This window comes from Emydura macquarii, unplaced genomic scaffold (genome assembly GCF_026122565.2).
Source record: "Emydura macquarii macquarii isolate MOO-44397 ecotype Brisbane River unplaced genomic scaffold, CSIRO-AGI_Emac_v2 contig_1230, whole genome shotgun sequence".
NCBI lineage: Eukaryota > Metazoa > Chordata > Testudines > Chelidae > Emydura > Emydura macquarii.
The window spans coordinates 16,032,596-16,048,350 of record NW_027131367.1 but is presented as its reverse complement, the minus strand read 5'-3'; the positions used below and the strand labels follow the sequence as shown (position 1 = coordinate 16,048,350).

General features: G+C 41.8%; 1 protein-coding gene across 3 annotated transcripts in view; it reads left to right on the top strand.

Moving 5' to 3' along the window:
- Positions 1 to 15,755, top strand: part of TNRC6C (trinucleotide repeat containing adaptor 6C) — a 555,652-nt gene that overhangs the window by 29,614 nt on the left and 510,283 nt on the right. For 2 of the 3 annotated variants that reach the window (XM_067547642.1, XM_067547643.1), the window contains exon 2: positions 12,578 to 12,675. In XM_067547642.1, coding sequence (XP_067403743.1) covers positions 12,622 to 12,675 — 54 coding nt within the window. In that variant the 5' untranslated portion in view covers positions 12,578 to 12,621. Of the gene's footprint in view, positions 1 to 707; positions 756 to 12,577; positions 12,676 to 15,755 lie in introns of those variants that run through there. The other variant, XM_067547645.1, reaches the window with a different exon arrangement.

Genomic DNA, 15,755 nt, shown 5'->3' with positions numbered 1-15,755 from the left:
AAATGTGAAACCAACATTCTCTCTGAGCAGAGGCTCCCTCATGAGCTGCGGGGAATGCTGTCTAAAAGCTTCTTCAGGTCAGCCCTACTTCCTCTGGGCCAGCTCCAAAGCCTTTAGCTCAGATGCCTGAAACTCTTCATTCACCAGAGACCTGTGAAGAACAGATGCAGATTAGTGAAGGGGGAACCTAAGAAGGCTCCATTCACATCATATTTTGTATTTAGTCAGATCCTTTCCTCTGAGGATCGGAGTTTTTTCCACCAGAGGGTATTTTCCCCCCTTCCTTTACTGATCAAGAAATGGAAGGCTCAAAGGGTAAATGAATCACCCCCTAAGGCTATGCAGAAAATGAGTAGCAGATCTGGGAAAGAGCTTGATATCTCTCTCTCAAGGTTTAATACCATAACCATCACTATGGTAGTTGAGCCCAAGTCTTCTAACTCCCATTTCTCTACTCTAGCCCACCTCTTAATCCTTGCCTGCCCATTGGAAGCTCAACCAAACCTCTTGGGACTGCATATTTGGGGCTGGAACTCTTGAAAGATCAGTCTTTTTGGAAGATGGGCAGACTACCATCGCAGCTTTTGTGCAGACGCAAAACACCTCAGCCAGCCTCCCTCCGGAATCTGATGCTTTTACTTCAGGTCTCTATCTGGAACCACGAAGAGAAGAGAGAGAAGAAAACAAAAGGAATCTGATCATTTTGACACTCAACAAAAGTGTGCATTTGGGTTTGGTTTGAATCTTGGCCAAAGGTTTGTGGTGTCCTGAGTGGTCTGTACTTTACTCAAACCATTCACCATTCCTAGTACTAGATTGGGTACCCCTGAAGTCCTACAGTCTTTCTGACTGGTTTTTTTGGCTTTGCTCTGCCTTTATGTGTATATCAGTCTTGATAGCAGTGGATCTAGACTTGTCTTCTTGAGGGCAGAATTTTTGTGGTTCACAGTATGTTTACAGTAGAGCAGCTTAAAACAAAATATGCATGAAATGCTGAAGAAATGCCTATACATTCACAAGTGTGTTTTTGTCTAACTCCAGGTTTGTGCTTTCTAAATTTTCTATGGATATTTTTTTTTTAAACTGGAAAAATTCTAGTCTTGAAATTTTTACCCTTTAAAAAAACCCACCCTCTTCCACCATGTGACTAAACTGACCAATCAAATTACAAAGTGTCGATACACATCAAGTCCTGACCTGGTCTTTTGCACACCCACTTTCACACTATGCAACTGACTCTGACAGCAAAGGGGGGCATCTACAACCTGAATTTGGGTGCTAAAGCAAAATGGGTGCACTGTCACTTCTATGGTGATAATCAGTTACTCATGCGAAGCAGGCATGCCACATGGGAGATCAGGACTGGAAATGGAGCCAGCTATAGATACGATTGTATCTAATCTGAGGGCCTTTTAACCCTTTGATATATTCAGGCTGCAGAGCAGTTCATCTTAATCTGGGGTTGTGAATAGGGGTCATGAGGCTGCAATCTCCCTGCCCTTCCTATAGGCTAGATGGGATAGAGTATCCCAGTATGGAAAAGGTAATGGGAATGGGGTCCCAGCATGGAACAGGTTTCGGTTGAGAATCCATTCCTTCATGCCTAGGATGAAATGGATGCTCTTAAGGATGTACATTTTCTGTTTGTCACTAAAATGAAAGAGAACTGGTACTCTGAGTGGGGCATGGGGACTAGGAAGGGGTTAACTGGACCCTAAATGCGTCCCATCCCTGGGGGAGCGCACCAGGGCATTGCTGAAGATTGCTTTTTTACAACAGGGTGCCTCCCCTTGCATTGTGCTGAGCCTCTTCAAGTCAACCACTTGAGTTAGGAAATTTTAATTTGTAATAAATCTGTACTACAGTAGTGCATTACTGTATAAGTAAATCTGCTTCAGTGGCTGTAAAAATTAATTCCTTATCCTAAAAATTATTATATGGCTTTTAAAATGAATTGACTGTGGTTGGTATCTTAGTATGTGTCATTATTGGTAATTAGTGTAACAAAATAATGTTGCTGTAATATTTCCTTCCTGCCCCTCCCCCATTAGGAGCCATTTCCTATTAGACTGTCAGAATTGCAAATATGCTTGCATGCAAACCCCTTGCTTTGATTTTTGTGTTGGAAGACAATCCCATCTGTTCTGCATCTTGGCTTGTGGTTTTGCCAATACGTTTTTGATTGTGAATAAACATCAAAGTCACAGTGCTTCAAGGCCCAGTGCTTCAAGGTGCTGCTCATTCTTTTGAACTTGGATTCTGCTCAACCGAAGCGGAGGTTGCTTAGTACCTCCCAGGATCTGGCCCTTACTTAATGTAGCACCTTTCTTACAAAGAGTATCTCAACAGGCTTTACAGTGGTACATCTCGTCACCTTCAAAACTGAGCTTTCATTAAAAATTTCCATCTCTTCTGATGGTGAAGTTATGCAGGGTATTCTTTTCAGCCTGCTGGCAGACAGCCAGAATAGCTCAGACTGCTGTGATCTGAGAGTAATGGTGTGTTAACTCTGAAACCTAGTGGCACACTGAAGTCACTATTTCTAACTATTTCCCTGATGATTACTTTTGCTGAACCATCCAGTTGCTTGGACAGAGTTTAAGCACAGAACTTTTTCTCCTTATTGTCTGACTCCCCAGTGAAACAATGTAAGTGGAAAGCATGGGGTACCAATAGAAACACATGCCATGTATTATTTTTATAACCACGTTTTACATACTTGAAGACTGTTATCATGTCCCCCTTCAGCCTTCTCTTCTCTAAACTATGCCAGTTCTTTCAACCTTTCTTCAAGAGGTTTAGAAAACCTGACCTATAATCATTTGTGGTGTTCTCCTCTGGATTCTCTCCAATTTGTTCACATCTTTCTTAAAGTGTGATCCTCCAGGTCTTCTCATGGATGGCTACCAAAATGACACGTAGTGGGTAGCTTTTTAGGGTTAGCCAGGAAAGTGGTTACATTTTCTCCTTCATGTTGGTTTCTTAAGTGAAATTTTTCTCTCTCAGCTAAGGAGTTTGTTTGGGGAATGTAGTGCTTTTTAAGCACTTTGATCAAGTCCTCTGAGTCCAAATCACCTGGCTCTTGAGAGAAATTCTAAGTCTTTCAGGACTGTAAATGTCTTTTTTTTTCACCACAATTAGGCATTTTATTTTTATTTTGCTACATTCCCTTACAAATAAAGTAGGTCCATCTCATCTGTGCCAGGACAGGTGCTCCCATTTGGCCAATTAAGAGGGTAGGGTGGCAGCACCTGGGGCCTATAAAGGACCAGGGAGAATCAGAGACAGTGAGAGGCCTGGTGAATTGGAATTGCCTGAATGGGAGTCAGGGGCAGAAGAGAGCTGCCAGAGACTGTATGTTTGGGACCTGGGAGAAAGCTGAAGGTAGGAGAACAGCAAGAGGTTTTATTGGCTAGTGTCCTCATGCCTGAGAGCGAAGGGCAGGAGGAGCTGCAGAAGGGAGATGGCTGGGAAGGGCTGAAGGCAGGGGGGCAGCAGAGGACCTTATCTTCTGATATCTCCAGGGCTGGACTCAGAGGAACCACAAGAGGGCCATGTGGAATGAGGGATGTTCCCCTGGCAAAGATGATCTCCCAGCGAACAGGTGGTGGGGTTTCCACTGGGAAGAGTGGGATTATGTTCCAGTGGGGCTAGTGTGGTTGTGCTGGTACAAGAACAGTGAAGGACTGTCAGAGTCTGGACGTGGTCAAAGGCACTGGTGTGTGATATGAGGAGTGATATGGGTGTCATGAGATGAGACACCAGGTGAGCTGAATGACTGCATTGGAATGAGAAGTGAACTGTGTGTGTTTGGGACTTACATTTTGAACTATGTGCACAATGTTTTATAATAAACCATCCCCAAAGAGAGTGTTGTTGTATCAAGAGAGCTTGCGTGGAATTACTGGAGATGAAAGGTTGTCTAAAGCAACATGTTTACAGAAAAGTCATCCTTTTGACTCATCAGTAAGGCCGCAAGACTGTCACGGAGGTCATGGAAGCCACGGATTCTGTGATTTTTTTCCATGACCTCCGTGACTTCTGCAGCTGCAGTGGCCAGTGTGGCTGACCTCAGTGGCCCTGATGGCAGCCCCAGAGACCACTGGGAAGCAGTGGTGCCAGGGGTGGCCTGAGCAGCAGCAGCAGGAGCAGCAGCCCCAGGGGGTTGCCCTGGAGGCCATCGGAGAGCGGTCCCCAGGGGCCTCGGAGCAGCAGGGCCTGGGGGCAGTCAGCCCTTGCTGCCGGAGCAGGGGTTAGCTGTCAGCCCCCAGGGTTCCCCAAAGCAGCGGTGCCCCAAGAGTAGCTAAGATTTACTATGGGGTATTTTTAGTAAAAGTCATGGGCAAGTCATGGGCCATAAATTTTTGTTTATTGTCCATGACTTTTACTAAAAATACTATGACTACGTCTTAGCCTTACTCATCAGTATTTTCCAATGGAAAAAGTTTCCAACCAGCTTTTTTTATTCTACACGACCCATCCAACACCACACGGTTCTTCCTTGCTTTTGGACTGCAGTCCAGATCCAGCTGTAATGCTAGCAACTGACAAATCTTTTGAACTCTGACGCATGGAATATTCGAGACCTTGAAGTTGCCATTTGTACACATGGTCACCACAGTTTTTGAAGCTCCATACACCACTGTAGGAGCCTGTGTCTAGAATTCAAATACAGAAATCCCTCAAATGGTACAACACATGAACTTTAACAAAGATGCACAACTCCTGAGGTTAAAATAGGACTTCACCATTGTCCGCTGTCTGTTTCCAAACTGGTAAAGCCTGAAAGAAGTGAGGAAAAAATTCTAATATAGTGGTGACACATCTGCACTGAAGTATATAATAATAATTAATAATACCTAGCTTTTTATAAAGCATTTTTTATCCTTCGATATCAAAGTGCTTTACAAATGAGGTAAGCATAAGTATAGGATCTGTTAGGTGCTCATGGCATAAGTATGAGTTCTGAGTTAATGTCTTCTGTTAAAGTGCAACCCAGATGAAGGTGTCTTGTGTATTATTTTTTTTCCATGTGGTCTTGCAGTACAAGAATTTGGGGTTGATTCTCTCAGTGACCATTGTGGACTGGCTAAGGCAAGGGAAAGATGGTTATTGTAACTTGTTTTCTGCTCTTCTGAGTTAAGGGGTTGTGTCCCAAGTTTGTATGTGTGGGTGGGTTGGTTTGTTTGTTTTTACTGGAATATACTCAAGTAACAGATGTTACAAGAAACGTTAGATCACATTTAGATAATCTTGAATTTTTAAGGAATCTTTTTATTTTTTGTCTCTGGTTGTGTGAAAGGACAGACTTTTTACAACCACTGAAAAAAGGACAAAGATGTTTACATTTTATATACATTTCTGTGAGAAATCTGTGTGATTGGCTCATTTTGCTTATTTTGACTCTGTAATTATGTCTTTTTACAGGGGCTGAGTTAAGGTTCTTTGGGTTCTGGGCATAGAAAGTATTTCTGCTTTTAAAGATAGTAGGTGTGTATAAGAGAGAGAGAATGTGTTAGGTATTTTTTTAAATTTTGTATGGATGTGTTCAAACCTTAACTGTAACATGATGTATGTTTTGGCCATACTGGCTCAGATCAATGGTCCATCTAGATCAGGAGTCAAAGGTTTAGGGACACCCAGAACAAGGGTTTGCATCCCTGACCATCTTGACTAATAGCCATTTATGAACCTATCTTCCGTGAACTTATCTGGTTCTTTTTTGAACCCAGTTATACATTTTTCCCTTTACAACATCCCCTGGCAACAAGTTCCACGGGTTGACTGTGCATCATGTGAAGAACTACTTCTTTTAGTTTGCTTTAAACCTGCTGCCTGTTAATTTCACTGGGTGACCCCTGGCTCTTGGGCTGTGTGAAAGAGTAAATAACACTTGCTTATCCAATTTCTTCACAACATTTATGATTTTTATAGACCTCTATCATATCCACTCCTTAGTCATCTCTTTTCCAAGCTGCACGGTCCTAGTCTTTTTAATCTCTCCTCATATGGAAGCTGTTCCATACCTCCTAATTATTTTTGTTTCCCTACTCTGTACCTTTTCCAATTCTAAGATACCCTTTTTGAGATGGGGCAACAATAACTGGATGTAATATTCAAAGTGTTGAGAGTATCATGGATTTATATAGTGGCATTATGATACTTTGTCTTATTATCTATTCCTTTCCTAATGGTTCCAAGCATTCTGTTAGGGTTTTTTTGACTGCTGCTGCATATTGAGCGTATGTTTATCAGAGAACTATCCGCAATGACTCCAATATCTTTCTTGAGTAGTAATAACTAATTTAGACCTCATCATTTTCTATGTATAGTTGGGATTGTGTTTTTCAATGTGCATTACTTTGCATATATCAGCACAGAATTTCATATGACATTTTGTTGCCCAGTCACTCTGTGTTCTGCCATCCCTTTGTAACTCTTCACAGTTTGCTTTGGGCTCAACTGTCTTGAGTAATTTTGTATCATCTGGAAACTTTGTCACCTCACTGTTTTTTACCCCTTTTTTTCTAGATCATTTATGAATACATTGAACAGAACTCATCCCAGTATAGATCCTTGGGGGATTCCGCTCTTTACTTCTCTCCATTCTGAAAACTGACCTTTATTCCAATTCTTTGTTTCCTATCTTTTAACCAGTTACTGACCTATGAGAGGACCTTCCCTCTTATCACTTGACTCTTTACCTTGCTTAAGAGCCTTTGTGTGGGACTTTCTGATAGTTCAAGTACATGTACATGTGTTGGTTGATCTCCTCAAAGAATTCTAATATATTAGTGAGACATGATTTTCCTTTACCAAAGCCATGCTGACTTTTTCCCAACCTATTGTGTTCATCTATGTGTCTGATAATTCTGTTCTTTACTATAGCTTCAACCAATTGCCTGGTACTAAAGTTAGGCTTACCAACCTGTAATTGCCCGGATAGTCTCTGGTGCCTTTTTTAAAAATCCACATTACGTTAGCTATCCTCTAATCATTTGGAACAGAGGCTGATTTCAGCGATAGGTTACATACCACAGTTAGCAGTTCTGCAGTTTGATGTTTGAGTTTCTTCACAACTCTTGGGCGAATACCATCTGGTCTGGGTGACTTGTTACTGTTGGTATGGTAATGAATACACTTTACTGGTGGTCTACCACTGCTTCTCTCACACATAAATTGGACCACAACAGACAACATGGCATTTTTTCCAAGTCTCACTGCCTGTATATTTCAGTTAAACAAAACTTGTACTTTCTGGAATGGTGCCATCTGGTGACTGCCAATACTATTGTACTTGCTGTGATCTGTTTTGTGTGTTTTAAATTTAAAACAAGGATTTTCAAATTTTGTTTACTTTGTGCACCATTTCTTAAGATCCTGATTCACCTTGTGGCAAAGTCTCCTGACCCTAACTCCAGACCTTCCTTGTGGCACCTACAAGACTATGAAGAAGTAATAATAGGCCAATATTCTGAAGACAGAATGCAAAGAGATCATCTTTAATGTGATGTGTGTGGCTGCTTGGTTGCATTAGTCTCCCCAGTTTTTTGTTGGTTTGTTTTGTGATTGGTTTTTTTTTTTTGCATCTGTGCTACTTATCTCCTTTCCTTGATCAATCCTGAGTCACGTTCTCTCTGCAACAAGTTCCTGCTGCTGTTAGGAACTTTGTAGAGGAAAACCAACTGGGATTAATCATTTTCCACACAAGACTCTTTGAAAATATAAACTGTTTGCCATCCAGCTGCAAGCTTGATGCAGAGGGGAGACTGACTTCTTTTGCTCATGCTGTGTCTGCTCTCGTCTTTTTCTTCTTTTTCAGCCAAAAAATAAATTTTTAAAAAAATTTCTCACTGTTGCTGAAACCAGTTCAGATTTCACAGGTGGCTAGTAGCAGGGGAGCCCTAATGTAGACAGGATTCCAAGCAGCTGCCAGCATTTTAAATCATTGTGTCATCTAAACTTATTCAAAGAGGGTCTACATGACCCAGTGTTAAAAGCATCAGACTGCTCCACTAGCATTCTCAACCATTTCTGGGACCAATGGCACTGCACTGGCCTTAGTAACAGTGGACATTTTTCAGGAGAAAAAGCAAAGAGTATTTTTTTTAATCTATCAGGCAAGTTTAATCTGCATTTCCCCTCCCCTCTACTTGCTCATGACTGTACTGCAAAAGGTACACTATTCAGACTTCAAGTTTCAGAATTACCCCTTGTTTCAGCTATCTGTGATTGTCAGTTCTCTCCCCTTTCCCATTCATAAAAATGAAGGGCTGCAATGGACCTCGGGAAGCCCCCAAGTCCAGCCCCTTGTGTTGTGTGGCAAGACCAAGTAAATTTAGACCAGCCCATATGGGTGGTTTTTCCAACTTATTTTTAAAAGCTTCTAATGATGAGGACTCCACTACCTCCCTGGGAAGCCTATTCCAGAACTTAACTACCCTTAACTAGAAAGTTTTTTCCTAATATCTAACCTAAATCTCCCCAGCTGCTGAATAAGACCCTTACGTCTTGTCCTGCTTTCAGTGGACATGGAGAACAGTTGATCACCAACCACTTTATAACAGCCCTCAACATAGTAGAAGACTGTTTTCATGTCACCACCCCTCAGTCTTCTTTTCTCAAGACTAAACATGTCCAGTTTTTTCAGCCTTTCCTTATAGGTCAGGTTTTCTAAACCTTTTACCATTTTTGTTGCTGTCCTCTGAAATCTTTCCAATTTGTTCACATCCTTATTGTGGTGCCCAGAATTGGACACAGTACTCCAGCTGGGACCTCACTAGTGCCAAAGAGAGCAGGACAATTACCTTCTGTATCTTACATACAACACTCCTGTTAATACACCCCAGAATCACATTAGCCTTTTTTGCAGCTGCATCACATTGATGGTCTTGTATTCAGTTTCTGGTCCACTATAACCCCCAGATCCTTTTCAGCACTACTACCAAACCACCTAGCCAGTTATTCCCATCTTGTTGAATTCAGACCAATTCTCTAATTTGTTTAGGCCATTTTGAATTTTAAACCTGTCCTCCAAAGTGCTATTAGACTCCAGTCCAGCTCCAGCTGCAATGTTACCAACTATTCCATATAAGCCTATCCTCCAGGTGCTTACAAAAATGATTGTTTAATAATTTGCTCCAGTATCTTTCCAGATATTGAAGTTAGGCTGACTGGTCTATAACATGATGTAAAGTAAGAAAGGCTGACAAACTTTCAACAGACTTCCAATAATACAAAAGATCACCTTGCAACTGAGTTGAAAGATGGAAAAGTTCAGTTCAATGGGAGGATTTTTTAAAAAGAAAGTTATCACTGGAACTGTCTGTAATCATAACTGTACTATTCCTTATACGTGAAGAAGGGGAAGAATGACCTTGGGGTTGAGGCCCTGGAATGGAACTCGGGAGATCTGGGTTCAATTCTTCACTCTCTATGGCTGCCTTAGTGATCTTGGGCAAGTCACTTCTCTCCATTTTTGAATCCCCATCTGCAAATGAGGGTAATACCACTTCCTTTTTGCATCTTGTCTGTGTAGATTGTAAACTCCCTGGGACAGGACTGCCTCTCACTCTATGCTAGGCCCTGTATGTGCACAAACTTGGTTGGGCCTCTAGGTGCTACTGGCTTACAAATAGCAAGTTATCAAACATAATCTGTTTTGTACTGGTGCACATAAAGTGCTGTCACCTTAGTCAGTCACGCAGTGGCAGCATGCGGTCAAAAGCCCTGTATGAACGAACAAACACAAACAATACCAACAATTTACAATCCTACTGCACCGATACGACAACAGATCCATGAAAGGCCATGTAAGAATGAGCCTGGGTGGGAGCTGGGGACTTGCTGAAGAACACAATTCTCTCTTAATTTAATAGAATGGTCCATTCAGCAGAGAATCTATTGTAAAGTTCTCTCAGGTTGGATGGCCTCCTATTGTGTCTGGCCTTTGAAGTGCTGATTAGCTGGGCTGGGAACACGCTGATAAAAAGTTAATTTCTATTTGCTGTTGCTTTGTAATTGGATGAACACGAAAGCAATTAAATATTAAAACATACAAACAAATAACGATGTCACTGTAATTAGCCAAAGTTTGATCACTGTCATATTTATTTAGGAGGAGATGATACATCTCAGCAGGTGACATTTTAAATACCCGTGGCCGCTTTGGTGTTTGTCTTCAGAGAATGCTGAATAATGTACAGAGGATTTAATTAAACCCCATTGTAAATCAGCTGTGATGACAGGGAAGTGACAGCCACATGTTGAAAAGAGAATTAGGCCTCAGCAAGAGATATTAATTAACTATTTTCTATAGGGTTTAACCTAGACTTCTTGCACTGGGTTTCAGTTTATGTGAAAAGAGGAAACTTGTTTTGTTGCTGAGAGTGTGCTCTTATCTTTTATAAAAGTTGTATTAAATTTCAGATGTAATCCCTAGAATGCTGCCTTTCATCCTAGGATCTCATACAGCACTTTAAAAAGGTGAGCATGTCTCATTATCCCCATCTGACAGCTGGGGAAACTGTGATATGCAGAAGTGAGGTGACTGGTCAGTGGCAAATCTGGGAATTGAACCCAGTTCTCCTGAGTCCCATTCTAGTGTGTAGAAGAGGCTTCTATGAAAGACTGTACTGAGGGCTTTCATAAACTGGAGGCACGGGATTTATTTTTCAATACTCATCGGCTGATATTTTGAGAGAGGAAGCTTGATCTTGGCATTGAGGTCTGCTGCTCACCAGCTGTGTCTGCAGTTCATGGGAGTATGAGATCTTTTATCATGACAATGGATACTAGGAAAGAAGCTCATCTGTTTGTATGATGAATGAAGGAATCCTTTGGAAATGGAGGTGTGTTGTTTTGTGCCTTAAAATAAAAAGAAAGGGGAAAGGAACCTCATAGTATTTTCTCCACTTAGTTTGCTTAAGCACAACTGAATGTTTGTTCACCTGTGTGTAGTGTTGTCCAAGCTTCATTGCGCTAGAGATTTCCCAAGAACTGTCTTTCTCATGGTACTTCTGTCACCGGTCAAATCCATAAAGTACAAAGATGCCCATAGTTCTGCCAAACAAAAGAAGTTAACCACACTCTTGGGAATACCAAAAGTTCCGTTTGGGTTAATTTTTTCAGTTGGACCTTTTTCCCAACCAAAAACGTGTGTACCCTACTTTTTAAGTACATTTTAGCAGACTGTACACAGTGGTTAAAATTTTTCTACCCTCTTGAGATTATAGGGAAAAATCATTCAAATATCTAACATGATTGAGCCAGTGGTGCTGTCTAGTAAAAATAGCCATTGTTGGCCGAAGGATCCCCAAAACAGGAGTAGAGATTTCAGGGGATGAAAGAGTCAAAGCCTAGGAATGGGAAAGAGGCACAAAGGGTGGCCCTATGAAATAACAAATGGTGTGCAGTATGCCAGTCAGGTGCTCCTGTTTACCTTTACCCATAAAATAAGAACAAGGAGGACAAGTAGAAATTAAATTGAAACAAACACATAAAAAGAGGCACATTTTCATGCCTCATACAATTAATCTATGAAATTTTGCTGCTGCAGGGTTTTATTGATATTATAAAGCCAAATACCTTTGAAAGAGTTTTTTTTTTTTTAAATATTAGAAATGTATACAAATAACATTAGTGTCAGATGTTGGAGGATACAGTGAGATGGAAAATTATAAGGTCTACCAATTCTCAAGCACCAAGGCATATGCTGATCACTAGTTGGGTTTAGGAATCAATTTCACTCTGACAGAGTGTTGCAATTAGGGATATTATGGGGGCGGGGTTTACACTATCCTCTGAAGCATATGGCATTAGCCACCACCTGAGAGAGGATACCAGATTAGAATGGGTTGTTCTCCTATGGAAATAGAAACATCCAGTGTTCCTGACTGGCAGTAGGGCATTTTTACAGTGACTCTAGCCATGGATGTACTTTGCAGGGGGGTTGGCAGATCTTCAAGCCTTGGGCAGGCACAGAATTTGCTCCCCCCCATGCAGCCTCCTGGCCTGAATGGAGCAGCCCCTCTCCCCCCTGCCCCAATATAGAAGTCAAACTATGCCCCATGACTCTAGCTGATCTTTATGTAATTGAACATTCCTCCACCCAGAGTCCTGCTTAGCAGATAACATACAGTGGAACAACAAAGGACACTTGTGAGTGGTTTAACACGTGAGAGAAGATGAATGGATTCCAGTGCCAGGAACTTTATTTCTATTATGACAACATAGAAGGAGGTGTGGACCTAGGGCCCCAATTCAGCAAAATACTGAGGCACACGCTTAATCTTAAACGTATGAACAGCGCCACTGATGACATCGTTGCTACTCATGTGTCTGCTGTTGAGGATATGGTTAAGAATCTTGTGGAATCAGGGCCCAGGTGAAAAATTGTTCATGGGCAGTGCTAATGAGTAAAAGACAGAGTGATGTGTGTGGAGAAAGGAGTCCTGTGACTGGACACACACATGACGTGGCTGTCAGTGCAGTTTGTGAGAATTTTAGCCACATTATTAACAGCTAAAATTTCCCCTCCTGCTAAACCAAACGATCTCCTTCCTTTCTTTCCTCCTAGGGGCACCACTGAACTTCAGGGGCCTACAGAGAGGATGAGTCTGAATGGCACTGCATGGAAAGATCAGCAGAGAAGAGTCTGTAGTCCTTCTCAGTCAGGTAAGGTGACACATTATCTCGGATTGCCGCACACTGGTCCCAGTGCTGCTTTTGCTGCTAGATGTTGTGATTTGCAGAGATGACTTAGCATTCCAAGGGCCTGATTCACTTCTCACTTCCGTCAATGTAAATTGGGAGTAAATGTGCACATTAGAGGGAAAAAGCTGTATTATGCCTACACCTCACAGGGCTGTCAGTTTCATTGTATCCACTCACAAATGAGACTTGGATACCATTGTGGACAGCTCGATGGAGACCTCTATTTAATATACGGCTGTGGCCTGAAATGTAAATATGTCATCCGTAAGGATTGGGATGAAGAACAATAAGGAAAAAATTATGATGCTATTACCTAAATCAGCCTCATCTGAAATACTGTGTAAAGTATTGATCCCTCCACCTCAAAAGAGAGATTGCAGACTTAGAGGGATTCAGAGAGGATGACAGGAATGATTAGAGGCCTGGGAAATTTTTCCTAGAAAGGGAAATTGAAAAGATTGGGATTAGATTAGAAAGGAGACCAATAAAAGGGAACATGACACCAGTATATAAAACAATGAATGATAAAGAGGAGGTATCCTGGGAGCTTTTGTCTTCTCTGTCTCATCACAAGAACAATGGAACATTAAATGAAATTAAAAGATGTCAAACTCAAAACTGATTTAAAAAAAAATAATTTCATGTTGTGTGACAAAAGCAAACTGTGGAACTCATTACCATCAGATGCTAAAGCCAAGAACTTAAAAGATTCAAAGGTTTGGACACTTTATATGGATAATAAGAATATCCAGAATTGTTATAGTTCTTGCTAACAAAAAACCTAAAAATCTCCCCAAACAAATCACTATTGGAAGGGAGATTAAGTCCTGAAAAGTGAAGTTTTAACCAGTTTTTAACTATTGGGGTTTAGGATGAGGCCTCCATCAGAGGCACATTCCTCCCCATCAGCTCAGTGTGAGCTTCTTGCATCTTCCTCTGAAGCTCCTGGCATGGCTAAAGACAGGACATTGGTCTAGATGGACCAGTATGGCAGTCCCAGTATTTCTATGTTGATTGAAGTCAATGGAGTTAGACCAGAGTAACCCTGGTACGAGGGAGAGAAGAATCATGCACTATAATAATATCCCAGTATATAGATTGTGTGTGTGCATTTTCATTCCTGTGAGATGCTACGCTCCCATAAATTTCACTGCAGCCACGGGGAGGTGTGGTGGTTTGGCATCTCTCTGTATTGCTCTCAGAACAACGGGGACAGAGTGTCCTAAAACCTTGTCTTCACTGCCAAAAGGGGGTGTTCGTTTATTTATTGTTAACCATGAATTAAATAGCATGTGTTCACTAAACCATTGTAGAATCCTAGTGGAGACAGGCCACCTGTATTTTTTGCGGGGAAGTAGGTAGGGCAGTCAGTGCTATAATCCCTCCTGTGGCTGGCCTTGCCTAGTTTACCGAAGGGTAACACTGCAGTGCCTTGTGTCCAGTGGGATTGCTAACATGTGTAACATACACCCAGTTCACTGAGTTCCACACTAGACTATGCTTCCTCTTCAATGGCCATCTTCCTTCAGGGCATCTGCTGCATCCCACCCTTGGAGAGACTACAAATGGAGCCAGATGTGGTTAGACAGCCAGAAGCTGCATCTCGCTGTTCTAGGAGACACCGTTGTTACAGGAATGATCTGTAAATGAGAGCTGTCCCATTATAGGCAGCACAGGCTGCAATGCCTATAGTTCAGATTGCCTGACATTTTCCATCATAAGAACCTCTTTTCATTGCTTACACATTTGCCAAACTTTAACCATTTGGGCTGAAATTTTCAATTTTGGATGTCTGTCTTAGGCTGAATTTTATTTGAAAATTTCAGCAAAAACGGTTCAGCTATTTCTGAGAACAAGGTTAGAGGAGAAATATGTCATTTTTCACATGTTAAAAACTTCTTGCTATCGTTTCATTGGGAAGCTGTACCACCTCTAGGCTTTTGAAATTATTGGAGATGTAACAAAGGGGCTCCAATGAGACACACCCCACTAATTGATCCTGGCCTGGAAGCCTGCAAGTTATTTGGTATTAACAGAAGACTGGACTGGAGAGGACACTCCAATCACTAGGCCTGAAGAGCCTTAGCCTTCAGAAAAGAACTACTATTTCACTTTGAGAGAGAACTGTTTTAAGCCACTGGACCTAGAGTATTCACAACCTTTCCCTTTCGTGCCAGCACTAGTAAAATATCCTTTTGCTTTTGCCACGTCTGAGTTGTTATTGGGATCCACCAGACCTAGTGCTTACAGGGCCTATGAGCTGAAGTTGTGGGAACTTGCAGGTTTTCAGGTCTGGCTCAGTTAGTGATATCTCATTGGGGCCCCTCTGTACTGGTTCCATGACCAATACCTGCTGCTTCCCCACAAGTTCCACACAGACCTGAACCCAGCTGTAGCTTCCAACAGTCATACTCTGTTCCACAGGCATTTCCCTGGCTTCTCTTGCAGCCTGCTCTGTATACAGTTCCCTGGCAATTTCTCCTGCATTCAGCTTGTTCTTGGCTTACCGTGCCATTGCTGCCTCTTCATGTCCCAAGTTACTTCCTTAACTGCTTTACCCATGAGACTATCCTTCCTCTTCCTTCAGTTCCCTGCCTCATTCACTACACATCTTACAACTTCTGCATCAGATGAGGCAAGAGTCCCATACGTAACTGCCTCCTTTGCTTCACAACCCTGATTCACTGACTGAGCTCTGTCCATTCTGTGTCCTGAATGAGGCAGGTCCTGTGGGAAAAATGACATGATTAATGTAATTAAGACACGTGCCCAAGGAGGCTGAATTTAGATTGCTTAGGCAATCTTATTTCCTCCATTTCTAAAGTTTGAGTGTCTGACTTTACAACCTTAATGGTCTTTTAACATAGTGTTTTGGATATAATATATAGATAAAGTGCCAGTAGATGGTGCTCAAGAATATGTAGCATAGTTCCTGGGTATCGTAGGACCAATAAAATCTTGCTGTGCACTGCAGATGGCTTCCTTTATATCCGCTATTAACAACTGTCCTGTTCTGGTTCGGAAATCCAGTGTAGGGAGCG